Below are 27,634 nucleotides of genomic sequence, written 5' to 3'. Positions count from 1 at the left end.
TTTATGTTTTTTTACAGAACAGTGACTGGACCTGCTGTTTGTTTGTGTTTATCTGTAGTGTGTTGTGATTGTAGTCTGGGTTGATTGGATTGGGATGAATTTGGTGGTGTTACTGTCAATTTATTTTATCTTTATGTCTAATATGTTGGGTTCACTATGAAACAATAAAATATTATATGAAAAAATAAAAACTTTGGCGGAACGAATGTGCAGAAACAAAGTTTTACACGGAGCCGTTTTACATCCGTGCCATATGCTAGCTAGTTAGCTCCTTGTAGCAGTCTGTGCACTTCTGCAGTCGCTGCTGTTTGTGTGTGTGTGTGTTTGATGAGGTGTGGAGGAAAGAGGAGATGTGGTCCTTTTTTGCCAGGGATCCTGTCAAAGACTTTGCTTATGAACTTCTTCCAGACACCCAAGAGAAGTCTGGAATATGGACTCTACATCGAGGGAAGCGGAAGGTAAAAGCGGCAGACCGCTGCCGATCCTCCGCTAACAGTTAACGTTAGCCCGCTTCGTTATGGAGGCCTGTCAGTTAGCCGGCTAGCTAGCTAGCTAGTTACTGTCTGCTCGCGACTTTGTTTTAGCCTTTAAACACGACGTCCGGTGTAATAATGGCGTGGTTTCATATCCAATCTGTCAGTGTAATCCATGTCTTTCTCGCTGATTCAATGTCAGCACTCGTTACTTTTATTCTAGTTGCTTTATGTCTCGTTAGGTTTTGCTAACAAGGTGAGCTCAGGCTTTGTTTACTCCGAGACACGTATTTCTCGCCACGTCACCTCATTTTAGCTTCGTTAACAACTGTTTTCATAATCGTTGTCAGGCTAATGCTTCATCACATTAATACAGGTCCAGTTCTTTAACACTTACAGCTCCTCACATAACTAACTGTCCTGACTATTATCGCTGAGCAGCTCAAACTGAACTGTCATCATCATCATCCTCATCACTGCAGGGCCGGATAATGACAACCAAGCCTCCTCCTTCATCATGTTTATTGTCATTTCTTTAAATATGATGAGTCGGTGCGATTGTTATTTATTTGATGCGATTTCACAGCATAAATGTTTCACATGGGAATGGTTGAAATGTCACACGTCAGTTATGTGTGAGTGATTCATTTCACCCCAACCTGTCTCCTCAGACCAACGGAGAGCCGGTGTCGGTGTTTGTGTACGAGGTAGCACAGGGGACGGAGCAGCAGACCCAGCTGGCCAAGGCTGCCTTCAAGCGGATGAAGACCCTGCGTCACCCTAACATCCTGGCTTATGTCGATGGATTGGAGGTACGTGTTGGTATGAGTGCCCCCATCTGTAGCTCCACACGCAATGCCATTGTTAGTAATGTTGAGAGGAAAATGTCACTCAGCCTGCTCGGTGACATGTTGCAGATTAGTGAGAGTTTTCTTGTGTAACTAACCTGTAATTAGTGTCTCATCACCACCATCTGCTTTTCTCTGCATGTTTGCGTTCAGATAGAGGTGAGTGTGAATATATCCCAGTAGATCTGTAATACTTGTACAACATTTGTAGTGAGCAGTGTGCTACATAATGTAAGCAAGTCCTCACAATGTTTTCTCAGTTTAGCCAGGCTCAACAACATCAGAAAGTATCCCAACTATTAGTTCAGTTAGTCAGACTGTAAATGATAGTACAGCTTGATACAGGGTTTTGGGGGGCGATGTCAATACGGATAATAGGAAGTAAACAGATTTTCAGTATCGACTTCTCAGCTGTCAGAATATAAACAGAAACACACATGCTGTTGCAATGATCTCTCAAATTTGGTTGTTAAACACTTTATTGTCCCAGATGACATCAGTACACTGCATCAAAAACCCTCGCCGGGAATTTAATAGTTATATATTATTTTACAAGTAAAAGTAAATTAAAAATACATTTATGTGTAAACTGTATACTTAGTGTTGGCGTTATCAACCCGGCCAATTATGGGATCTGATATACAGCATTTATTTGGTCACAGAATCAGTATTTTTTCATCCAATTGTGGATAAAATACATCAATTTAAAAATGCATTGCTTTGGCTCTGATGCAGCCTGCAATCTGCAAAGAAACTAGTAACTAAAGTTATCAAATACATTTAGCGGAGTAAGTAAAGTTGTGGAGTAGTGGAGAGGAAGTATAAAGTAGCAGAAAATGTAGTTGTACTCAAGTACTGATCTAGTTTAGCAACTCTGTAACTAGTACTGTTATCGTGATATTTGTTTAACCCTTTTCATTCAGCCAGAGAGATTGTTCAGTAAACTATACACAATAGTTCCATACACATAAAATAATAATTGCTTTTAAATGTGGTTGTTTTCGCAGACAGAGAAGAGCCTGTACCTGGTTACTGAGCAGGTGACACCCCTGGCAGTCCACCTGAAGGCCCAGGCAGAGAAGGGTGGATCAGGGGAGCTGGAGGTCTCCTGGGGACTGCACCAGATCGTGGTAAGGATAGGAGCCATCTGATAGTAAGAGGGGAGCCATTGTTCTGTCACCTGTCCTCTGTGAGCACTTACTCCACTCCTGATGTTCGCCTCCTCCCACAGAAAGCTCTGAGTTTCCTGGTCAACGACTGCCACCTGCTCCATAACAACTTGGGTGTGTGGTCTGTTTTTGTGGATCGTGCTGGGGAGTGGAAGCTCGGGGGCCTCGACCATGTGGTCCCAGAACAGGGTGACCCAAGCGGGGTCTCGCTCCCTGCTCCTAAGGCTGTTTACCCAGACATGGAGAAATATGACCCACCAGAGATGTCCAATAGCAGTGGAGAGAAATGGTAAGAGAGGGGTGCAAAAAAACATAAACTGAGAGAAGCAAGTCATAGTTATAATAAGTGGCAGAATGAAGGGGTTCATAATAGGAATAAAGACACCTGAGTAAAGTGTTGGTGTAATGTTTAAGCTGGCCCTGGTTACTGCCAAGTTTTCCTCAGTGTGTGTATGTTTGTTGCAGGGCTGGGGAGGTGTGGCGGCTAGGCTGCCTGATCTGGGAGGTGTTCAACGGGCCGCTACCTCGCACGTCCTCCCTTCGCTCACTGGGAAAGGTACGACACCTGGACAGATCCTTTGTCGATTCTATATCTACTTCAGTATTCTAAAGATATTTCAGATTGTCGTTTTAGTTATTGAAGTGTTGTGATGATCTCAGACAAAATAGAAATATTGAGATAATTCTGTTTTTTTGTATTTTATGTATGGCATTTGGGTCATGTAAAGAAAAAGCTAGTTGTCAAATTGAATGAGAGCGGGACGGGACGTTCACAGAGTTGGGTTCTCTCACGTGTGTCCTCTTTGTGCCCACAGATTCCCAAGGGCCTGGTCCCGCATTACTGTGAGCTGGTGGGGGCTAACCCCCGAGCTCGGCCCAACCCGGCCCGCTTTCTCCAGAACTGTAGAGCCCCCGGGGGATTCCTCAGCAACAGCTTTGTGGAGAGCAACCTTTTCCTGGAGGAGATACAGGTCCGCATAAAGACACACCTGTATCATCACATCAGTTGTGGTTTTATTAGTGGTAAAGTCAAACTTGACCAGTAAAGCCACAACCAAGAGTATCAAGATAGAAATAGATCAAGTTCTAATGGAAAAGTCCTGTGCTACTGGAAACTGTATAACAATTAAGGATAGTTTGATAGATTTTAATAACAGTAATAATAATTCAGACTTTCTCTCCAGATCAAAGAGCCAGCTGAGAAGCAGCAGTTCTTCCAGGATCTGAGTGACAATCTGGACTCTTTCCCAGAAGACTTCTGTAAACACAAAGTCCTGCCTCAGCTGCTCACCGCCTTCGAGTTTGGTAATGCAGGTGCCGTAGTCCTCACACCGCTGTTCAAGGTGAGTCCAAACCCCCCAGCACAACTTTAAAACCTTATTAAACATAAGACAGTAGACTGCAACATCTCCAAGCATCCCTGATCACTTTTAAGGCAAAACATAACCCTTTTTCAAAACAAATTAAAAGTAAGACATGGTTGTACTGGTATTAATGTCTTAGTACAAAAGTGCTTGGTGCAGAATATTTCCCTGATCTCATCTCCCTCTGTCTGTCTGCCAGGTGGGGAAGTTCCTGTCAGCAGAAGAGTACCAACAGAAGATCATCCCTGTTATTGTCAAGATGTTTTCCTCCACAGACAGAGCCATGAGGATACGACTGCTGCAGCAGGTATGTGAGGTTTTTTTTGTGTATGTATTTAATTTTCTCATTTACCACCCAGCAAGAAAGGAACACAGTTAAAAGTTGGATGATTTCAAAGAATAATTAGCAGGAAATCATATCTCTACTTTTAGATCTGTGTCAATGTATAGAGGCATTTGTTTGTTCTAACATTGTTTCTTCTCTCGTTCCATGTCCCTGTCTCTCTCTGTCTCTCTCTCTCTCTCAGATGGAGCAGTTCATTCAGTATCTGAATGAGGCAGCAGTCAACTCCCAGATTTTCCCTCACGTCGTTCACGGCTTCACAGACACCAACCCCGCCATCAGAGAACAGACTGTTAAGGTAGTTCACTTATTTACACAACTTACACAAACCAGCAGATGTATTATATGCATTTTTACTTGTCGGCCCGCTGTAGCTGTAACTCTTCTCTGTTTCTCCCCCTCCAGTCTATGTTGCTGCTGGCTCCCAAGCTGAACGAGACCAACCTGAACCAGGAGCTGATGCGTCACTTTGCCCGGCTGCAGGCCAGAGACGAACAAGGCCCTATCCGGTGCAACACCACCGTCTGCCTGGGCAAGATCGCCTCCTACCTCAACGCCGGGGTAAAATACACTCACAACATTCATTTAATGCAGAAAACACTGAAAACAAAGTTCGGAGAAGATTTTGGTTATCCTTTTCTTCACAGACCCGACAACGTGTTCTGATTTCTGCCTTCTCACGAGCCACAAAAGACCCCTTCCCAGCTTCACGCTCCGCTGGTGTTCTGGGCTTCGCCGCCACACACAACTACTACAGCATTACAGAAATCGCCGCCCGCATCCTGCCCACGCTCTGTGCCATTACAGTTGACCCCGATAAGAGCGTCCGAGACCAGGTACACGTGACTTGTGACTACATGATGTTTACATGATGGCGAAATTATAATCAGTTTTTATCAGCAGCAACATGCCTCATTCATTTTTAATTACTGTGGTTTAAAAAAAAACAAACAGACTAATCATTCCTCTCTAGCTTATGAATTCAACCTTCCTCACTGATGTTTAACCTCTTGTCGTCGCTGGAATATGCTGATGTATTTCTGCTCGGGATGTTCTCTCCCACCTTTCTCTCTGCGTGTCAGGCATTCAAAGCCATCAAGAGTTTCCTTTCCAAGCTGGAGACTGTGTCAGAAGATCCCACCAAGCTAGCTGATGTCGGTATGTAACACTGCACTGAGCTGCAAAGTCTGCTCTCTACTTTTATGTCTCACTCGGCAAGAAAACCTGTGATTTCTGGGGAAAAGAAAACAAATACTTCTGTGATTTAATCCTTTATCTCGAGCAGACTAAATAGAAACAATTCTTAAAATTATATTTCTGATTTTCTCCAGCTAAAAACTTGAAATTTGCTCTCCTGTCCCTCCTGCAGAAAAGGACGTAGGGTCGTGTGCTCAGCCTGCAGGTGCCTCTTCCAGCTGGGCCGGCTGGGCCGTGACTGGCATGTCCTCGCTAACATCTAAGCTGATCCGCAACGCTCCAGGGACAGAAGGCGGAGCAGCAGCGGAAGACAGCGGGCCCACCAACGACACCAGCCCTACCAGTGCCACTGACGAAGCACCTGCACCTGGTAGGGTTATATCACACTCAATTTGCCCTGTAACACTGCTGCACTGAGCAGTTTCTTAAGAGGATAGAAATTAATACAGCTGGAGAACCAGAGATGTCATCTTTTTTTATTCCAAATGTTCTTCTTCCTTTTCAAAACCTGGAGCCTACATGACCCAAAATGCGACTTTGCTGATCTGAGTTTGATATGAGAATTGGGTGTGTGTATGTTAGTAGTGACTAATGTAGCGTCTAGCTGCTTTCCTCGAGCAGAGAAGAGGAGCTCACTTCTTAATCACTCCACAGTGCCAGATTTTATTTGATTACCAAACTTCCTCAGACCCAAACATTGTTGATTCAAGTGATAACCGTCGGGGCAATTTATCAGCACCCTCAAAGACATGAAGCACACTTCAATTGGTGGAGTTCCACTTAAAGAAATCTTAAATATGCCACGTGAAAACCTTTCTTTGTGTTTTATTTTCTATTGCAGGTTCTGAAGATAAAACTCCACAAGCCTCACTGACTCACCATGCTGCCTCTAGTCGTGCCAACCAATCACACACTCTTGAAGTTAAGGACAATGATGAAGAGGTGATGGGAGACCGCTGGGACGAGGAGGAGGACTGGGGAAGTTTGGAGGTAGGGTTTCAACTGTTGACTAACAAGAAAAACTGAGTAACTATTATTGAGATACATGCGTGAGATTATGTCACATCATTGTATTTTAAAATGTCATAAATTACAAACTCTTTCTCACATAGGAGCCAGATAAAACTCAAACTGAGCCAGATGACTGGAGCACTGACTGGTCAGGAATGGCACCATCCAAAAAGAAGGCCAGTGACAAAGGAGTATGAGCCCTTTCATTTGGATCCAATATACAATATTATCTTATGTAAATGTAAATATTACCCCTGACAGCACCTTATACTACTAGTTTATTGTACAGGCTTGATACCTTTCCATACATACCAAAACCCATGTATAGTATTGAAAGCAAATGAAAGCAAGCACATTTTCGGCACCATTTAAATTTAGGATCACATTTGTTTTCTGTGTGGAGCCTAAACCAAAGAACTTTGCAGTCAAAAGTTCTTTATTTGATCTTTTTGTATTATTTACCTTAGTCCCTTTGTTAATCGGTTATCATCTCTCCGATATCTAGATGGGGCGGTCGACAGCGGTGAAAAAGCAGAGCTCTGACTGGAGCAGCTCAGGCTGGGACGCCGACGACAGCTGGTCCAACGAGAAGGAAGGGCAGGGTCAGAGCTCTGCAGGCGAGGAGGGCTGGGGCAATGACTGGGGGGAGGAGGAAAACGACATAACACTGACCAATACGACGGTCCAGCTGCCCGATGGGGTGCGGTTAGCCAGCGATTACAACTGGGACAGCAGCAGCGCAGCCAAGGGGGCTGGTCAGAATGATCTGTTCGCCAGCGTCTCCCAGAGAAACACAAGCGGTACTGCTGCGACCACGGTGAGGACGGAGCGAGGCGAAAAGACAGATTAGTCTCAATGAGGTTTGAAATATTTGACGATGTGAACCCTGAATGTAAAACGCTAATGATAGAAAACATTCTGCATCATTATTAATTGTTTTTCCAGGTTTTAAGTGTTGCAAGTCTGCATTTATGTAACTGTAACTTCATGTAATCGTTAGATTTGCAAATGGATGTAGAGAGATAAAGGAGGTGGGAGACGTTGGTGTTGACAGATATTTTCATTGAGGCTTTCTTTTTTTTTCTTTTTTTTTCAAGTAGTTTGCCTGTGAAAACAACGCAAGACGATATTAAACAGAATCTGTTAGATGATGATAAAGGTTAAGGGACACTGAGCATAAAGAATCAACCACCTGCTAAAAATTAATAGTTTGACTTCTTGGAATTAAGTTTTCTTGCTCATAGTTAGATGAGAAGATCAACACCACTCTTATGTTTTGGATGGTAAATATAAAGCTAGAACCAGCAGGAAGTTAGCTTAGCTTAGCATAAAAGCTGGAAATGGGCAAACAGCTACCCTGGCTTTGTTTACCAGCATCTTGAAACTTATGCATAAACAAATTATATCTTAGAGAAGAAACGTATTTAATTCCTTTTAAATTGAGTTAAAAGTGGTGCGTGTTGTGTTTTCTCCTCGTCAGGCTGGAGATGGTTGGAGTGCAGAGGCAACAGGAGACTGGGGAGCTGAGGAGAGCTGGGAGTCAGTGGATGGAAACCAGGGTAAGTCTCAGTTGGTCCTCTTATCATAAATATGAACCTTTATTTGCTCAGATTGAGCTGCAGACAGATGGTGTATCTCACATTTACTCTAATACGATATTTACATCAACATTTGGCGTATATGCAGGTTTTTTTTGTGGATACACCTGCTAAAAATATCTTTTTTACTTTACCATTGCCAGTTTTTATGTTTTCCAGTTGTCATTCCCTCTGTACGTCCCATTCTTGTAAATGCGATATCTCAAGAACGCTAGATTTTGGTGGCCAAAGGTCAGAGGTCAAGGTCACTGTGGTCTCACAAAACACAGTTTTGGCTACAACTCAAGAATTCATACGATAATTCCAATCAGATTTAACACACAGATGTCTAATATGATAAAACGATGAAATTATGGCATTATATCCATAAGATCAGAGGTTAAATGCTCTATTTTCTGGTCATTATTGAGCACCACAGCTCTGAAACGGTTATCCTGGCTAGTGCGCGGAGACATTCAACTGTGATACGGTTGTTTTTGTTTGTTTGTTTGTGTGTTTTTTCTGTTGTGTCACATTAGATGTCATAAGCACACAGGAAAACAGGGAATCACAGAAAGAAGCATAGAGGCCATGAATGACAATGTTACCAATGTCATTTAAAAATCTTTTACTTCAGTCGCTCATGAACTCGATAACTACTGACTGACATTCGTGCACTGCTTGAACAGTGACAGATGTAAAAGTATTTATATACCAATGACGGGAACTTCCAGCACGTGTTTCCATTTACAGTCATTTGACACAAGATTGAATGCTGATTGTACCCTTTTCCACTTCCAGAGGGTAGTGGGTGTTAGTGGGTGTTGTGTCCAGTGTGAGAAGGATTTTACTCTGGCATAAACTGCCTGTATTGTCATTCAGGTCTCAGCAAGGCCGAGCTGTCCAAGAAGAAACGGGACGAGAGGAGGAAAGAGCTGGAGGCTAAACGGGCAGAACGCAAAGCTGCTAAAGGTCCTCTCAAACTGGGTGCACGCAAGCTGGACTGACGGGGCACGCAAAGAGAGATTCGAGGGTGGAAATGGAAATGGAGAGGGAGGAACGTGGACCACAGTAACTGGACCCAGAGCAGCGGATGGAGGCTCGACATTCCACAAAGGAACAGAAAGACATGTTGGCAGTGGACAAGATACTGTAGACGGTCGCTGGTAAAGAGGCGGCTTGTTGTTTGAGCAGAGGAAAACGTTACCGTTGGTCAGTGGGTGACTCTGCTTCTGACAACAATCCAGTGCTTTACGAATGCATTATTGTGGACGGCAGAGCTGAAACAAATGCAGAATCCGGAGAGACATGAAGCTGAACTCCTTGAAGCAGAGTTGATCACAGAATCCCCCCCTCTGTTGTTGTTTGTTTTTTTATTTTAAATACATAACTCAGTTGTAAAGTAAATGTATATAAATGGTGCATCTGGTCTTAAAATGACACTTTTTTTTAAACATTAAGAAATATATATAACAGAATTGAAACATGAATTATTACACACACACTCTGGATATGAATGTTTTAGTTCAGCTGTCACTATCTTACAGATTTAAGACATAAAAGCGATCAATGCATGCACTCGTGTATTTGTGTGGCCTAACAACAACAACGAAAGGTTTCATGGCAAACAACGTCGATTGTGTTGACTTCACTTTGCACATACAACACTGTATTTCACTGTACTGAACTGGCCTGACAGGTGACACATTCGACTGGTTTCAGATCTGTAAATGTGTAACAGGCACTGCAGACACATGATGAGCACAGGAGGGAAATAAGTAGTTAAATTGAGGCTGGAGAACTGGTTTCAAATGTGTTTACATGCCTTTTCCTGTGATCTATGTGGGATAGTGCTGTGGTGGAGGGGTTATGAAAGCAAAGTTCAGATCAGTTTTATTTTGATATCTTTGAAGCTCCCGTCGTGCATTTGTACCTGTATAATCCCACAGATAAAACATTCACTTAAACCTTTTGGGATCACTGATGCAAGTAAGAATTACCCATCAGTCATTTTTGACAGTCTTGGGTGTGGTCAGGGTGAAGGAGTGCCCTTAAAGTTGCTTTTACTCTTTTATTTGTGCCTTTTATTTAATTGCAGATCTGCTCTGTAGGATCACATCCAAGAAGTTTAACAGCACATTTTAAAAAGTGGACCTGAAATGTCTGTCGATGCTTTCAGTGTAGCCCCAGATCCCCTGTCCGTGTTGGATGTGGTCCTGTAAGGTTTGATGTAAGATGCTGTATTAATAAGCCGGCTGACACAATCGACAGCTGTCTCCACTGGAGCAGATGTCCTGGTATGAGGTGTTCAGGTCAGGTAAAGAACTATGCTGTGTTGGTGGACTGAGGAAGACTGGATGCAACGTTTTACAGAGACATCAAATCATGTAGCATGTGAGCTATTCTATAAATAAAAATAATTAAATTAAACATGTTTCTTTCTTTAAATTTAAAGGCTGTAATCATATTCCTTAGCAAGTGCATTAGCCAGGAATGTAATGATATCAGGAGAAGGGGGAAGGGCAACCACCTCTGAGATTTCTGCCTCCACAACACAACAAAGGTGACAATGTCACAACAGATTGTTTCTCATCGGCAGGACTATGTAAATTCTAATACTATAGGTGTAACTCATTGAGACTGAGACCGACCCACTGAAGAAGCTAGCAATCGAAGTCAAGGACTAATTAAAGGCTAAGTCAAAGAATTACGTTTTGAGTTTGCATTTGAAGGCATCAATAGAGCCAGATTGTCTGTCTGATGTCAGCTGGGAGGTTATTCCAGAGGAAGGGGACACGATAGGAAAAAGCCCTGCAGCCAGCTGACTTCTTCTTAACCCTGGGAACCATCAGGAAGCCCTGAATTTTGAGAGCATATTGCACAAGTTGGAATATATGGTATAATGAGATCTGACATGTACGATGGGACAAGGCCACGTAAAGTTTTGTATGTCATCAGCAGCACCTTAAAGTCTGATCTGGCTAGGATTGGTGTAATATGATCAAATGTTTTTGTATGTTTTAATATCCTGGTAGGAGGTAAAACTAAAAATAGACTTGTAGATTAGAGCTGTTTAGAGGCTCAAGCAACATGGGCATAGTTTAAGTCAAGAGAAAAGCATTTTATTTAATTTTTTTATTTAACCTTTATTTAACCAGGTAAAGCTTATTGAGATGTAGAATCTCTTTTTCAAAAGCGACCTGGCCAAGAGGCAGCACAATCACAATTACAAGCAGTAATACAGATAAATAACAATAGTCCAATAAATAAAAATCATGGATAGATTAAAGGAGGTGCAACATCTGATTTAAAAACAGTGACAGAGCCCAATGCTTTCGAGTTCCTTAGTTTTAAGAATCTTATAAGAACTATGCTGTGTTGGTGGACTGAGGAAGACTGGATGCAATGTTTAACAGAAAAATCATCACATTAGGTATCCAATCATGAATTGGAACAAGGTACCTTTTCAGTAATAGTATGTTTTGGCTGCCTATGCAGGTAGGGATGATGGGATGCAGTAGTGATTAGCTTTGGTATTTTATTATGCAAGACTGTGTAAGGTGCTTGCTGAGACATTTCCCCACTGTCACAGGTGGAGATCAAGATTAGATTATTGTGATTTACACATTTAGAGGATGATTCAATGAGAGAGTGGCGAGGGAAGGTGACAGTCTCAATGTTATAAACTAAGCTATCAGTCTGGTATTCTGCAATAGCCTATACCCCTGACTAGCCATATTAACTAGGCTAGTAGACTCCATACCAGCATTGTATCACTAGCAGGCTCTCTAGTTACTTACGACCTGCCGAGTGCTACATCCCTAGTGTCAAACCTGCTTCAAACACCTGTCTATATTGCTAGACAAAACAGCAGCGCGTCTCCAGTAGGACGGGGGCCGTCTGCTCTCAGCAGGTGGGGGCGATACGTAAAATACGTAAAAGTTATAAAAGCCTAACGTTAGTTACGGTACAAAACCAGTTACGGGACTATGAAATACTTAGAAATCGAGGAATAATCAACTACGACAGATGCAACAGCTTTCCATCTCACCGAAGTCCCCGGTGGGCGTCACAGGACGCAGCAGCCAGCAGAGCTTAATGTCTCTGAGCTATGCACTGTTTGAAATATTTTGATTATGTGTTAACATAATACTGTCACAGATAAAGGAGCGCAAGTGACAACCTCCCAAAATAGAATGACCTTTTGAAAAACTTCCTCCCCATACAGATGTTAGTTGGAAGAGGTATCAGAAGGATACACAAAATATGGCAATAAAACACAACAGGCTTGGAGATTGTAAGTGAAAGTCAAAACGAAAGAAAAACTCAGTGACAGGTACAGAGGTCATAAAAACCGGATAAAACCAGAATAGCTACTTCCTCTGTTAAGTCAGACAACAGTACGGATCAATAATCTATGTTATACAGGCACGTTTGTATTTTAATCGGAAAAGGCTAAGATGGATGATCGTATATATTACACATTGCTTACAACACTCTTAGCTCTTCAAAGTCAGTTTAGGAGTTTTATTGACGATCGACCGGGGCTGATGAAGGTAGGCCCTGTGACGCACTTTCTCATTTACATTTTGTGTAAAAGACATTCAGGTTAAAACTTTTTTTTCTGTGATTTCAGGGCAGGAAAGTATGTGAAGATTCATTGACAGTACTGGGAGACAACAGATACACCGTGGACTTGCATCAGGTAGGCTTGTTAAACATTATTATTATTATAAGAGGTAGTAGTAATAGTAGTAGTAGCGGTAGTAGTGATTATGGTAATAGTTGAATGCTAGTAGTAAGTCTAGTGGTGGTGGTAGGTCTATTGTAAATAAATGCACCTGTCAAATGGCATGGATTTGAGATGACGGTTTTTAACATTGCAGTGCCCCTCTAAACTATACTCAGTGTTGGAAATTCAATATTTCTTCCACCAGCCACCATTTTGCAATCCTACCTTTGTGTAACGTTTGTCTTGGTTAAAAAAAAAATCAACAACAAAATAATCACATGAAAACTTTTTATCTAAAATTCTTACGTATGATTATCCATTTCAAATACTCTGAATCAGAAAATGTCAAATTTTTGACCTAAGTTTAACTTAACTCAATTCATGTGCAAACTTGCTCACCTCCAGCAAAGCAGCAGTGCACTGTAGAATAATTTGAAGTCATAACATAACAGTGTTGGGCAAGCTACTTTCAAATTACAATACATATTACAATACATATTCCTAGTTACCTTCATTTTAAGTAATATATTATGTTACAATATTACTGTCTGTGTAGAGTAATAAATGACTTACTACACTACTTTGTAGTTACTTTCAACAAACTGTCCAAATAACCTATATAGAACAATTAAATGGCCAAAATCTTTTTGAATAAATGAATGGCCTTGGGCACAAGGATGAGCAGGCAGACACAGGATCTACTATATTATGAGATAGGAATAAATATCATTAATTGTAGGCTTAATCAAATGAAACACAATAGACCTATACCTTCTATAATGTAGCCTATAATGACATGAGAAGACAAAAATCTCTTTTTCTATGCCTTTTAATGATAGTCCACTGAATAAGGAATGCCTGGTATATGCGCACTCGGCTTCATCATGAGGCCTACGAAATACAGCTGACTTCACTCAAACAGAGACTTAACAAAGAACTTATAGGCTTGGCTATATTAAACACACACATTAATATGTTCATGTGCAGTGTGAATGGATTCTTAAAAAAACAAAACAATTAACACTTCACTTCGGTCGGTAACACAGATTGCAATGAGTTACGTTACCTAACTGTAGAACTACATTAATGAAATATTATTAATGCGTTACATGACAGTTACATGACAGTGGGAGCAAAACATTGACTGGCTGTTCTCATCGAAAGCTAGCCGGTAACGTATCTCACCACTGTCAGCTCTTTTCAACTTCTCATTGGCTCCTCTTGAGAAGGCTTGCTGATATCTGCCACCCACTTTACACCGACCACATTGCTGCTCAGTTCACGCTGACCGCCACTGTAGACATGCTTTCTGGTTTTCTTCTTCTACCTATTCTTCTACTGATAACGGCAATTGTAGCCACACAATAGCCAGACACAAAGCAGACCTAGCCAGCTATGTTCACGCAGTTGATGTTGGCAGAAAAGTAACGTTTGCTAAAAATATCCATAACCTCAGTTACAAAAGAACAGTATTGCCTGACTGAGGACCTAAAGAGTTTACAATTAGCAAGGTACAGCGCTAATTACGATTTACCGTGCTGGCATGCTAGCACTCGCTAATTACATTTAAATGCACCATTCTTGCTCCTTTTTCCTTTCTATATTTTAAAATCAAATCCTTCATTAGAGGATAGACATTTTAAAATCAAGTAAACTGAGCCAGTCATATCTATTAAGAGTCCTGAACAGTTGAATTTGTTGAATTTTGCTTACTGTGTGTCCAAGACTTGTTTCTCCACTATGCCCATAGTAAATCTACAGTGTAGCCAGCATGCCCACAATATACCCAGTTTGCCCACAGTAAACACACAGTTTGCCCATACCCGTTACAGGCATGAAATGCAGGGCACATGGGGGCCCAACACTATGGAGCCCAGTTGGGAACCTGGTTAGCTGCCCACAGGACCAGTTTTTTTGCCTGCAGTGGCCCCACATGGCCCTGAAAGGATATGTTTGCTGGGTAACTCACAAGCTTACTGGTATCTAATCACAGCAGAGCGCACAGCAGAAGCCCCCCCCCCCCAAATATTGCCTGCTGCACACACCCAGGGTCAGCTCTTAGCCTAGGGCTAACGGTAGGGCTAAAAATATGCAATGTAAAAAAGCCTTTTTCTAAAAAAAATTATACTGATTTACTTACTGTTATTCAAATTATCCCAAATATCAGTTGACAGAAATAGAGGAACAGTCTGTTGAGCTGGAAGAAAACCTTCGTAGAACCATGATAGACATTTCAAATTCTTGGAGCAGCACGGCACGATGGAAGAGACTTGTGAACGACCTACAGATAGGCTTGAAAAAGCTGCAAGCAGAATTGAGAGCCACCATCAGAACCCTGAAGGGTTTGAAATGTCAATTCAGGAGGAGAACCTTCAGTACAAGGTCCATGGAGTGCAAAAAATACGACAAGGTAAAAAAATTGTACTCTTACTTTATTTTTACTTGATACAATCGTATCGTAACCACCATTCATCATGAAATATTTTATGTTGTCTGTTCATTATGATATAATTTGTATGTTAATCCCTTCTGTTGATTGCAGTATGAAGAAATACCATTGCTAAACAATTCTTAATGAGAGAGAGCAAAAGAAAGAGAAACTATAAAGACAGTACCACTTTTTAAAAAATACATCATCATTACATTAAGGAATCACAGCAATGTTCAATCAAAATAAACAATTATTAATTACATTGTATTGTTATTTTGATTAGTTCCATAGGTAAAGTTGTTGGAAACAATGTAACAGTCAATTTAATTATGTAGATTTTGCTGGATTGTAACCAGACTCTTAAAACAAAGAGGAAAACTGACCAAATCCAGGGCCTGCTAATCCTTTTCCTTTGCTTCCTGATACACTTAGGTGAGAGCAAGATGGCCAATGCGGGTCCGGTCCCTTCCCAACATTTCAAATTCATCAATCAGTCAAGACTTTGACTTTGATTTTCTCAAAAAGAGCAGGAGCAATAATAGGACCATAAAATTCAAGGAGGAGCAAATTGAAGATCAGTTCAGTGAATTGAACAACATTCTTAATTACCTGACCACACGTCACAAAAGCATCATGGAAAAACTGGGCAAGACCATTCCCCTAGCTGACCTGAACTCACATCTGTACCGACCTCAGCAGGTAAACCCTGGCCATGTGAACCAACAACCAGCTAAGTCCCCTTCATCCTAGTTGAAGATGTCATGACCAGACCTTAGATCTCGATGTTTATTCAGTATATCTGATTCATCCTAGTGATTAATCACCATGTTCACGGTCAATCACTCTCCCCAACCAATACAATCCCTTGTGTTGTTTTAACGGAAGGAGCTGCTCAATTTAATGTTTCAGTGGAAAAATGTATTTGTAATTGTGTGCATTTTCTGAAAGATATTCTCTTTATGTTTCCCTAAACTATTAACAAATTGATGAGGATTCTGACGATGAGAGGGAGTCTGACGAAAACAATTCACAAATCAACTTTTTGATTGAAAGATCCCTTTCAAATGTCTTTTCAATGTTAGTGATGGGGAACAAAATCCACAGTGACTGTTTTGTGTAAATTGTATCAAAAGAAGTTGGATGTCATTATCTCGTGATATCATGCATCATGATTTAAAAAAATACTGTCCAGAGAAACACAAAGAAGGAGAATTTTGCTAATAAGACAGTAACTTGTTACCTTAAACCAATATTTGTTTGCGCAGAATAGTGAAGATGATGGCCTGACCCAACAGCACCATTCACACAGCAATGATCCAGACGGTCCCTCACCACAGGTAGGATTTCTTCAAGGACAGGCAGGGTTCCAACTAAAGGGAGCCAGGTGAAACTTGGCTCCTCTTAATAAGACAAGCACTCACCTGAGAACATGATTGGTGGAACTTTGGAGGAGTTTGTAATGTATTGATTTTGGATATCATTATCTGGTCATATGGCACAAGTGTTGTTTTTTCCTGGTTTTCAAGGCTGACAATACAGTTAGGTGATGTAATCTTCTGAACTCTCTAGAATGTTCTATATGTTATCTTATCTTATACTCGCCTTTAATACACTGTCCCACCAACACAGTCCATCAAGATGTTTTAACATAAGGTGCTGCTCCATTAATGTTTCAATAGAAAGATTAATTTGTCATTTTCTGCAAAATATTAATTCTCTTCCTTTGTGTTTTCCTGAATCAGCAACAGCTAGATGAGGATTCTGACGATTGTTATGTGTGCCTCTGGTGTGTGTGTGTCTTGCTCTCTCTCCCTCTCTCTCTCCCCGATTTTCATTCTCCCCTCCCTCTCTACCTGAGCACACCTGAGTGTGATCAGTGATTGGTTGGAGTCAGGGGAAGGAATAAGAGGGCGCAGGGACAGGTGAGCCTTGTCACACACACGAGCAGCAGCGCACTGTTGAGGAGTTTGTTTGAACCTGTTGTTTGTAAAGGTTGATTCCTAAGCCTTCACGGGGCTTTGTGGGGGTGTTGTATGTTGGCGTATGTTGTTAGGTTTGGGTTGGAGGTTGCCGGTGGTCCTGTTTTCCGCTTTCTTTGTTAGGGTTCATTTTCCACGCAGGCAGGCTAAGGGGGAGACGCGGGGAACGCGGCCCACTGCGCGGCTGGTCCACCGTCTCTCCATCCTTTTGCTCTTTTATGCCGGGACCTCCAGCCCCTTTTTGCTTGTTTATTTTTATGTTAATCACTTTAATAAAATCATTCGCTTTAAATCTGAAGCCTCTGTATGGTGTCCATTCTATGTTGCACCTCCAAATCCCTGGTTTTCGAGCTATAGGTTAATCCGAACTGATGGAGGCCGTAACAACGATGAGAGCGAGTCTGTAACCACCCGCTCACGTGTTTCATCACCACTGGTAGGATTTCTAAAAGGGCAGGTTCACAATTTTTCCAATCTGCAAAATGAACAGGTGGGAGTTTGGGGCGGAGTTAGGCTGGTCCAGTGAGGAGATCCAAGGGGGGAGAGTCCAGAGCAGAGGGGGGCCCGTGAGGGCAGAGCCGTGGTCCAGAGCACGAAGAACGGGGCAGAAGAGAATGGACAGAGTTCAGGGAGCCAGGGTCCAGGGAACAGAGCAGGCGCCTCTAGGTAGAGGAAATTAAAGTTAAATTCAGTTTCAAGGCAACGAGTAGCAGTGTAATATGGTTTGAAGCGTAGACTTTTACTGGCCGAACGGTGGCTACAATCTGGCAGCGTGGATGAGGCAAGGCTGGGCATAAGAAGCCAGCCTTGATTTCAGGATGAGGTGCGGCTGGTGGATTCTGCTGTGCTCTGTCTCCAGCACACCTGTCTTACTCAGGTAGTCATGCACAGAAAGAGAAGAGAGGGAGAGGGACACAATGGGCACGTGGCAACGATGAAGCTGTAGGTGATGTTGTGGGAGTGTCAGCACAGCCAGATGTAACAGGTGCACAATTTTTTTAAAATTTCGTTTTAAGTCAAGCAGTTGGCAGGTTCCTTCCTATGTGACCATTGGAACAGGTTTTGCTTGCTGTAATCCTACCTCCTGTTCATACTGTCCATTATGAGATCATTTCCAGGAGTGCCCCAGTATCTCAGCTTGTAGAGTTCCTCCTCCGCGTTCAGAGGCTGTGTCCTCACCGCAGCGGCCCAGGGTTTGAATCTGACCTGTGGCCCTTTGCTGTTTGTCATCCGCCCTCTCTCCCATCCCATTTCTTGTCACTCTTGAGCTTTTCTATCTAAAAACAAGGCATAATTTATTTCTTTTTTAAATAAAATCCTGTCTCATATTGTGACCTCTGATTAACCTTTTATGTTCCACTGAACCAACAACAGCTTTATGAGGATGCAGACGATGACGACTTGTACGACTTCGGGCATTCAGAAGACCCCTATCCAGAGCTTTCATCACCACAGGTAGGATTTCTTAAGGGGCAGGTTCACAACTCTTACAATGTGTTTAAAAACAGTAGTCAGGTGCCTATGTGAACATTGGAGCAGGTGTTTCGTGCTGTAATCTTTCCCTCCAGTTCATACTGTCCATTTAAAGATGCCTTTCCAAATGTGTTTTCAATGTTAGTGAAGGGGGAACAAAATCCGCAGTCCTTGTTTTGTGCATCAATATATAAATCAGACTGATCATGATTCATCTTAGCTTCACATGAACCTTTGGATCCATTTTACGATCAATGGGGCCTGTGAATTTCGCCCCTGTCACCAATATTTAAACCGATTTAGGAAGGGATCTTTTAATGACCAAGATGATGGAGGGAATGGACACAGCCTGCAGAGACTGTGTCCATGTTCATCCTGGCATCTGACTTTTGTTGAAGGTATTTTAAGTGTCCTTTCAGTAATTTGCAAATGTGACATGAAACTCTATAAAAATGTTGACAGTTGGTTCTGTGTTAACCAGAATCAGTGACTCTCATGTCACGTGTTTTACCAGTAAATCAAATATTTGTGTGAATATTGAGAAACTGAACCTGACTCAACTTTTGCTTCAACACAATGCAGCATCATTTGACAATGCGCCAAATTGGCCAATCAAAGGCTTTCTAGTGCACGCTAACGTTAGACATCGTTGTAATGTGAACATCATATTTCTGCTGTCCACCCGGTGTGTTGTTTTAACAGAAGGTGCTGCTCCATTAATGTTTCAGTATGACAGGTTTTTTTCTCATTTTGTGTTTGATGTAAATTCTCTTCTATGTTTCCCTAAACCAATAACAGGTTAGAGGGAATACTGTCGATGAAGTCCCAACCCATTGGAATCGTTCAGGAATCACCTTTACAGAGCGTTCATCACCACAGGTGGGTTTTCTCAATGCTCAGTTACTGTTACGTGGCAGCAATGCAGGTGAACCCAGACGATTGTTTGAAAGGTGTAGTTTTATTTTGCAAAATGAACAGGTGGGAGTTTGGGACGGAGTTAGGCTGGTCCAGTGAGGAGATCCAAGGGGGGAGAGTCCAGAGCAGAGGGGGGCCCGTGAGGGCAGAGCCGTGGTCCAGAGCACGAAGAACGGGGCAGAAGAGAATGGACAGAGTTCAGGGAGCCAGGGTCCAGGGAACAGAGCAGGCGCCTCTAAGTAGAGGAAATTAAAGTTAAATTCAGTTTCAAGGCAACGAGTAGCAGTGTAATATGGTTTGAAGCGTAGACTTTTACTGGCTGAACGGTGGCTACAATCTGGCAGCGTGGATGAGGCAAGGCTGGGCATAAGAAGCCAGCCTTGATTTCAGGATGAGGTGCGGCTGGTGGATTCTGCTGTGCTCTGTCTCCAGCACACCTGTCTTACTCAGGTAGTCATGCACAGAAAGAGAAGAGAGGGAGAGGGACACAATGGGCACGTGGCAACGATGAAGCTGTAGGTGATGTTGTGGGAGTGTCAGCACAGCCAGATGTTACAGGTGCACAATTTTTTTAAAATTTCGTTTTAAGTCAAGCAGTTGGCAGGTTCCTTCCTATGTGACCATTGGAACAGGTTTTGCTTGCTGAAATCCTACCTCCTGTTCATACTGTCCATTATGAGATCATTTCCAGGAGTGCCCCAGTATCTCAGCTTGTAGAGTTCCTCCTCCGCGTTCAGAGGCTGTGTCCTCACCGCAGCGGCCCAGGGTTTGAATCTGACCTGTGGCCCTTTGCTGTTTGTCATCCGCCCTCTCTCCCATCCCATTTCTTGTCACTCTTGAGCTTTTCTATCTAAAAACAAGGGATAATTTATTTCTTTTTTAAATAAAATCCTGTCTCATATTGTGACCTCTGATTAACCTTTTATGTTCCACTGAACCAACAACAGCTTTATGAGGATGCAGACGATGACGACTTGTACGACTTCGGGCATTCAGAAGACCCCTATCCAGAGCTTTCATCACCACAGGTAGGATTTCTTAAGGGGCAGGTTCACAACTCTTACAATGTGTTTAAAAACAGTAGTCAGGTGCCTATGTGAACATTGGAGCAGGTGTTTCGTGCTGTAATCTTTCCCTCCAGTTCATACTGTCCATTTAAAGATGCCTTTCCAAATGTGTTTTCAATGTTAGTGAAGGGGGAACAAAATCCGCAGTCCTTGTTTTGTGCATCAATATATAAATCAGACTGATCATGATTCATCTTAGCTTCACATGAACCTTTGGATCCATTTTACGATCAATGGGGCCTGTGAATTTCGCCCCTGTCACCAATATTTAAACCGATTTAGGAAGGGATCTTTTAATGACCAAGATGATGGAGGGAATGGACACAGCCTGCAGAGACTGTGTCCATGTTCATCCTGGCATCTGACTTTTGTTGAAGGTATTTTAAGTGTCCTTTCAGTAATTTGCAAATGTGACATGAAACTCTATAAAAATGTTGACAGTTGGTTCTGTGTTAACCAGAATCAGTGACTCTCATGTCACGTGTTTTACCAGTAAATCAAATATTTGTGTGAATATTGAGAAACTGAACCTGACTCAACTTTTGCTTCAACACAATGCAGCATCATTTGACAATGCGCCAAATTGGCCAATCAAAGGCTTTCTAGTGCACGCTAACGTTAGACATCGTTGTAATGTGAACATCATATTTCTGCTGTCCACCCTGTGTGTTGTTTTAACAGAAGGTGCTGCTCCATTAATGTTTCAGTATGACAGGTTTTTTTCTCATTTTGTGTTTGATGTAAATTCTCTTCTATGTTTCCCTAAACCAATAACAGGTTAGAGGGAATACTGTCGATGAAGTCCCAACCCATTGGAATCGTTCAGGAATCACCTTTACAGAGCGTTCATCACCACAGGTGGGTTTTCTCAATGCTCAGTTACTGTTACGTGGCAGCAATGCAGGTGAACCCAGACGATTGTTTGAAAGGTGTAGTTTTATTTTGCAAAATGAACAGGTGGGAGTTTGGGACGGAGTTAGGCTGGTCCAGTGAGGAGATCCAAGGGGGGAGAGTCCAGAGCAGAGGGGGGCCCGTGAGGGCAGAGCCGTGGTCCAGAGCACGAAGAACGGGGCAGAAGAGAATGGACAGAGTTCAGGGAGCCAGGGTCCAGGGAACAGAGCAGGCGCCTCTAGGTAGAGGAAATTAAAGTTAAATTCAGTTTCAAGGCAACGAGTAGCAGTGTAATATGGTTTGAAGCGTAGACTTTTACTGGCCGAACGGTGGCTACAATCTGGCAGCGTGGATGAGGCAAGGCTGGGCATAAGAAGCCAGCCTTGATTTCAGGATGAGGTGCGGCTGGTGGATTCTGCTGTGCTCTGTCTCCAGCACACCTGTCTTACTCAGGTAGTCATGCACAGAAAGAGAAGAGAGGGAGAGGGACACAATGGGCACGTGGCAACGATGAAGCTGTAGGTGATGTTGTGGGAGTGTCAGCACAGCCAGATGTTACAGGTGCACAATTTTTTTAAAATTTCGTTTTAAGTCAAGCAGTTGGCAGGTTCCTTCCTATGTGACCATTGGAACAGGTTTTGCTTGCTGTAATCCTACCTCCTGTTCATACTGTCCATTATGAGATCATTTCCAGGAGTGCCCCAGTATCTCAGCTTGTAGAGTTCCTCCTCCGCGTTCAGAGGCTGTGTCCTCACCGCAGCGGCCCAGGGTTTGAATCTGACCTGTGGCCCTTTGCTGTTTGTCATCCGCCCTCTCTCCCATCCCATTTCTTGTCACTCTTGAGCTTTTCTATCTAAAAACAAGGGATAATTTATTTCTTTTTTAAATAAAATCCTGTCTCATATTATGACCTCGGATTAACCTTTTATGTTCCACTGAACCAACAACAGCTTTATGAGGATGCAGACGATGACGACTTGTACGACTTCGGGCATTCAGAAGACCCCTATCCAGAGCTTTCATCACCACAGGTAGGATTTCTTAAGGGGCAGGTTCACAACTCTTACAATGTGTTTAAAAACAGTAGTCAGGTGCCTATGTGAACATTGGAGCAGGTGTTTCGTGCTGTAATCTTTCCCTCCAGTTCATACTGTCCATTTAAAGATGCCTTTCCAAATGTGTTTTCAATGTTAGTGAAGGGGGAACAAAATCCGCAGTCCTTGTTTTTGTACAAATTGTATCAAAAGAAGTTCATCTCAAAATAAGATGAGGCTTCAGTTGTCTTGATAAGGTAACACAGTTGATCACTTCCAAGGTTACAGCTGTTTCTGTACAGAATTCCTTCTTTTGATGCCTGTCCTTCTGCTGCACCTCAACACAAAAACACTGTCCAGAGAAACACAAAGAAGGAATTTTAGACTAATAAAACTGTAAATTTGGTGGATATCCACTTGATCAACTCGGACTGATCAGGATTCATCTTAGCTTCACATGAACATTTGATTTGGGGTTGGACAATTAATCAACATTATATTGTTATCATGAAATGAGACTGTATATCTTCTTAGATTTTGGATATCATTATCTCATGATATCATGTATCAGGATTAAAAAAAAAAAAACTGTCTAGAGAAACACAAAGAAGGAGAATTTTGCTAATAAGACAGTAACTTGTTACCTTAAACCAATAATTGTTTTTACAGAATACTGAAGATGATGGCCTGACCCAACAGCACCATTCACACAGCAATGATCCAGACGGTCCCTCACCACAGGTAGGATTTCTTCAAGGACAGGCTTAATAAGACAAGCACTCCCCTGAGAACATGATATGTGAAATTTGATTTGTAAAGTAATGTGTAAACTATTATAGAAGTAGGTTCATGAGGGTGATTCATCAAGAAATAAATATACTAGCATGCATGCAATTCTTGCCATCACCATCATAGCATGACAACGCAATATCATCAGTCACTCACTTTAACTTAAAAAACTTTTTTAGTCTCACTCAGTCTGTGCGCCGAATCGCTGTTGTTTTGCTCCATTTTGTACTCATCATAGCATAATGTCAAAAAGGAAACAAGGGAGCTTATTAGCAAAGTCAGCTGATCCCTGGTTGCTTTTGTTTTAAGGCAAGGGCTTTCCCCAATGAACTGTATTATTCACTGTTAACTGTGTTGAATGTGATGGATGTTGAGGAGGACTGCATCAGGCAGCATGGCCAAATTTGTTTTTAACTTTAACGAGAAATTAAAAGTACTCAGCTGAATGTGATGGGAAAATTTAACCGGTGTGTGGCCTGGCATGTTCTGATTTTGATTTAAAGCTCATACATAAGCGTGTTAATAGGCTGTTTTGCTATTTTGTCTATGTCTTATTTGTGCCGATAAACTGCCACTCTGTAGGCGCGGAGCAGAACTGGACTCAATGGTTTGTGGCCATCTGCTGTTACTGCATGTTACTAATGTTACTTAAGTGTTTCAAACCCATTATGTATCAATAAAAAAGTGTGTTTCTCTTTTCCTGAAATAATCACATTCACACACAGTAGTCTCGCATAGCCAGGCTTCCTGTAGTACTGACACAGGTTGATGAAAGCTCTAGCTGCGCTAATTATCATTCTGGTATAGGGGGAAAAACACTCTGGCTTGTTTGTACTTCTTTAAACCAATCACAATCATCTTGGATGGGGCTGAACCCAGGGGAAATGCTGCCTCTCACTTTCCTCAACTAGATTTATCTTGCCGGCTCACTTCTCTAACCTTTAGGTCACCACTGCCTAGAAGTCCAATTCTTTTATCAATTATCTTCATTTTACAACAACCAACAATGCTCCTTTCAAATTGTGTTTCACACCAAAAATGCACTATTTAATTAGAACTTGTATCAGATCGATTTCAGAACAAACCAAAAATGGATCCCCCTTGTGTGATTTTGGGAAAACTTCTTTTGAATAGTGGAGATGTCTCAAGGAGGAGCTTTTGTGTGGTCCAGTTTTTGGTAAAAATCTTAAGAAAACAATCTGAAGAGGAACAGTTCATAAGAGCCATATGCTGTAAACACTCACAAGAACTGAAAGTTGCCTGCTGCGCATGCACAGACCCCAGCCTTTTCCTCTTCTTCATCTTCTTAATCTTCTCCATTTGTACCTTCTCCTTCTCCATATTGTTGATAATCAGGTAAAGGTAACAAATTTCTGTAATCCATGACAGCGATTAAAATTTTGAATGTGACATAACGAAATGTGTTGTTAATGCATAACATTAAAACTTATCTCTTTTTGTTTATGGTTTTTTATATGTCATAAATATATTGTCAGAATTGCAAATGTGTGGTCTAACTTGCGTGTATTGTTTGTTTGCACCATTTTTTTTTTTCTAATTGTTATGTGTTTTAAAGTGACTGTAATGCTTTCTTCATTTGCTCGTGTTTTCTTAAGTTGTAGTACACTGAGCTCTAATGGCCACCATAATGTTGAGATGGAAGAAAAAATTTATGTATGGATCATCTCTTGATGATGAATTGGGTTTCATAATACATTGCCAGTCCCCAATACCCCAATTCTATGTAAATCAAATACATGCAACTACAACACTTATTCATTCATTCTTCTTTTTTCAAGAATGACACTGAAATCAGCCGTTCTGGAACCTCTGCACAACTGGACAATGAATCCCAGAGCCCCAGAGGAGTGAGGACAGTCCCAGCTGAGGCCATTGGTAGTTCATCTTTCTCTGTGGCCAGTGTCAGCACAGCTAAATTCAAGGCACTGGCTGCTAGCTGTGCAGCAATGTTAATTTTCATTTAATGTAGATTTGAACAGAATAATCTGGCCACTTTGCTAAAACAAGAAAAGTCAGAAAAAAAACTATGCTTAGTTCTCATTTAAAGACGTATTTATAAAAAAATTAAAATAAAGTGTAGTCGCTAATAAAGGTCAGTAAAAACCAAATTGTAATTTTCCATAGTGCCAATTCCATCATTACAGCAGGTTTTTAAAACAGTAAAAATGCTCTTCATACATTAAAAAACCACCTAGTAAAAGGAAAGCTGTAAGACTGTTTAATGCAAAACTTCTGGAGGAAGTATTTTAAGAGTTTAAGAGAACTTTTGGTCATGGTAGCTTAAAATCTTCCAGAGGAAAAAAGCACATCATGTGACCTAGAGAATTAGGGACATTACATTAAATATATATCAACAGTTTGAGTTGTCATTGGAATTTTCCCATATTAGTTTCATCTCTTTGGTAGGCCTTGTCGACTGACTGATTATAACTATTGGCAGCTGCTTTTAATGCATAATGTCTGGCCACTTCTGGTCATTCCTACTTAATGAGCTCCTAGTTTCTGACCTTGTAGGAAAAATTGATGTGAAAGAAGAAGTCATAAATGGGCCATCTATTCCTTATAGCTCTGAGTAGACACCTTCCATAAAGCTCAGTGCTCCAGAGAATACAACAGGCCCTAAAAATGACAGTAGATGCCGTACCTCACTCCACAGTCTTAGCATTGAATGCTAACTTTTCCATGAATTAAAACACTTTAGGGTAATGGATGAAGTTTAGACTGGAAGCAGAAAGGCATAAAGGTATAAAGATATTTTTATTTTTATTCAATTCATTTAGATTTTCCCAAATTTAAGTATTGATTTAGTATTGCTGTAAGATAAACTTACTTTCTCTTTAGTGCCAGCCATTTTGAAAGTGATAGCCTATGTTTGTGAGCAGCCTTTGTCTAGGGTTGTGTGTATGTACATGTTTATGAGGGGTGGATTAACACGACAAAAACAACTGTCAAGTACCCCACACCACCACAACACCAAGTCAAGGCAGGGTGAAGAGGGGCAGAGAGAGAGAAAAAATTGGACTTGATGTGGTGATCTTTAAGTGCACTGATGCTATAACCTGACCAATGAATGATAATCATGTGTATACTTTACATTTCTTTTTTACATTTACATTATACAGTATATTATATCTAACTTTTTTATTAAAATGTTTGAATTGATCAATTTGTTATTACAAGTTATCGCTCTGTACCTTGTAAATATGTGGGGATGAAAATAAATACAATATTATTAACAGTGATCTTGTAAAAAAGATTACAATGGAGAATTCTGAGCAAGTCGGTAAAAGGACAACAAGGTCACAAGGTTTTAGTAAGAATGGCTGTAGACAGCAATCTAAGTTTTACACAAAATATGAAAAATCACATGAGCAGCATGTGTAGAGGCAATAGATGTGCAAAGTTTAAAGCACAGTAAATACTCATGATGACCTGAGTCAAAGATAAATTCTGATTGCATTTTTGGTGTTTTCCGTGACTTGCTTGGAAATTACATTAACTAAATAATAAAAGTTTTTACATTCACAAATTTAAAGATTGATTTAAAAAATGTACTTATGAGTGAATTATTATGGTTTAAAGAGTTAATTGTCTCTATACCATACATTAACATTTGATTTTATGTGTTTTTACATTTTAATCCAGTTATTCAATGTCTGAGTATGGTTGTAATTTTCGAACATATGTTTTCAAAATGTATCGTATGTTTTCATTGTTCCATTTTTTTAGCTAGCTTCTATTTTTGTATGCACTTTTGACTTTGTTTCCAAGTTTCTAATCATTATCGTGTCTTGACAGATTCTTTGCTTTTGCTTTGGTTAAATAAAATATTAATCACAGTCTTTTTTCTATTTTCTATTTTTTTTCCTTAATACAAGAAGACTCAATAAAACAGGTTTACAAACCTCTCTTTCTCAATGTAAAACCAACTGATTTATGTGGGCCATGTCCACATAAAACTTTTCTCTAGGAACTTAAAAGAAATAACATTTCGAAAACAGCTGAAGTTTACTTTGAGTTTTGATACCTTTACAGCGTATTCATCCAGTGTTGCATTAAGAAATGGAGCTGTCAGGGAACTACAGTGTCAAATCATATGGGATCAACCAATCTTCATGCACTAACTTAATGTAAATATACAAGTGTGATTCATGTCAAGATGATTGAACTTATGTCTAAATGTATAAGTCTTTTGACTTCAAATTATCAGTCAGGTGTCTCTACACAGTATGATCAATTTATTTACCATAATAGCTTTCCAGCATGCATTGAGAGTTAAAACGCTCCTGAGAGCCATGTCCTCCATAGAAAATATATGTG

The 27,634-nt window shown here is 41.1% G+C and overlaps 2 protein-coding genes across 3 annotated transcripts; both read left to right on the top strand.

Annotated features, from left to right (window-relative positions):
• Nucleotides 1-273: 273 nt before the first annotated feature.
• Nucleotides 274-9,556, top strand: scyl1 (SCY1-like, kinase-like 1). 2 transcript variants are annotated; one of them, XM_084353601.1, is made up of 18 exons: nucleotides 274-458; nucleotides 1,145-1,285; nucleotides 2,329-2,451; nucleotides 2,553-2,779; nucleotides 2,956-3,046; nucleotides 3,306-3,461; nucleotides 3,675-3,833; nucleotides 4,054-4,161; nucleotides 4,382-4,495; nucleotides 4,603-4,758; nucleotides 4,845-5,033; nucleotides 5,280-5,355; nucleotides 5,567-5,764; nucleotides 6,236-6,384; nucleotides 6,507-6,581; nucleotides 6,911-7,222; nucleotides 7,886-7,964; nucleotides 8,865-9,556. In XM_084353601.1, the coding sequence occupies exons 1-18, from the start codon at nucleotides 351-353 to the stop codon at nucleotides 8,987-8,989; spliced, it is 2,586 nt and encodes an 861-aa protein (XP_084209727.1). In that variant the 5' UTR covers nucleotides 274-350; the 3' UTR covers nucleotides 8,990-9,556. The 2 variants fall into 2 exon arrangements, with proteins under 2 accessions (XP_084209727.1, XP_084209726.1); XM_084353600.1 differs by having other exon boundaries at nucleotides 6,507-6,596.
• A 2,796-nt stretch (nucleotides 9,557-12,352) lies between these two features.
• Nucleotides 12,353-27,042, top strand: LOC311256904 (uncharacterized protein). The gene is made up of 12 exons (XM_084352320.1): nucleotides 12,353-12,538; nucleotides 12,619-12,687; nucleotides 14,882-15,124; nucleotides 15,578-15,844; nucleotides 16,411-16,482; nucleotides 18,499-18,579; nucleotides 19,396-19,476; nucleotides 20,460-20,540; nucleotides 21,357-21,437; nucleotides 22,421-22,501; nucleotides 23,174-23,245; nucleotides 25,093-27,042. Exons 1-12 carry the CDS (start codon nucleotides 12,443-12,445, stop codon nucleotides 25,276-25,278), a joined length of 1,410 nt encoding a protein of 469 aa, XP_084208446.1. The 5' UTR covers nucleotides 12,353-12,442; the 3' UTR covers nucleotides 25,279-27,042.
• The last annotated feature ends 592 nt before the right edge of the window (nucleotides 27,043-27,634 follow it).

The sequence above is a fragment of the Pagrus pagrus genome (assembly GCF_965226575.1).
Source record: "Pagrus pagrus genome assembly, chromosome: 5".
Taxonomy (NCBI): Eukaryota; Metazoa; Chordata; class Actinopteri; order Spariformes; family Sparidae; genus Pagrus; species Pagrus pagrus.
Note: the sequence above shows the minus strand (reverse complement) of the source record. Positions and strands in the feature narration are given on the sequence as shown.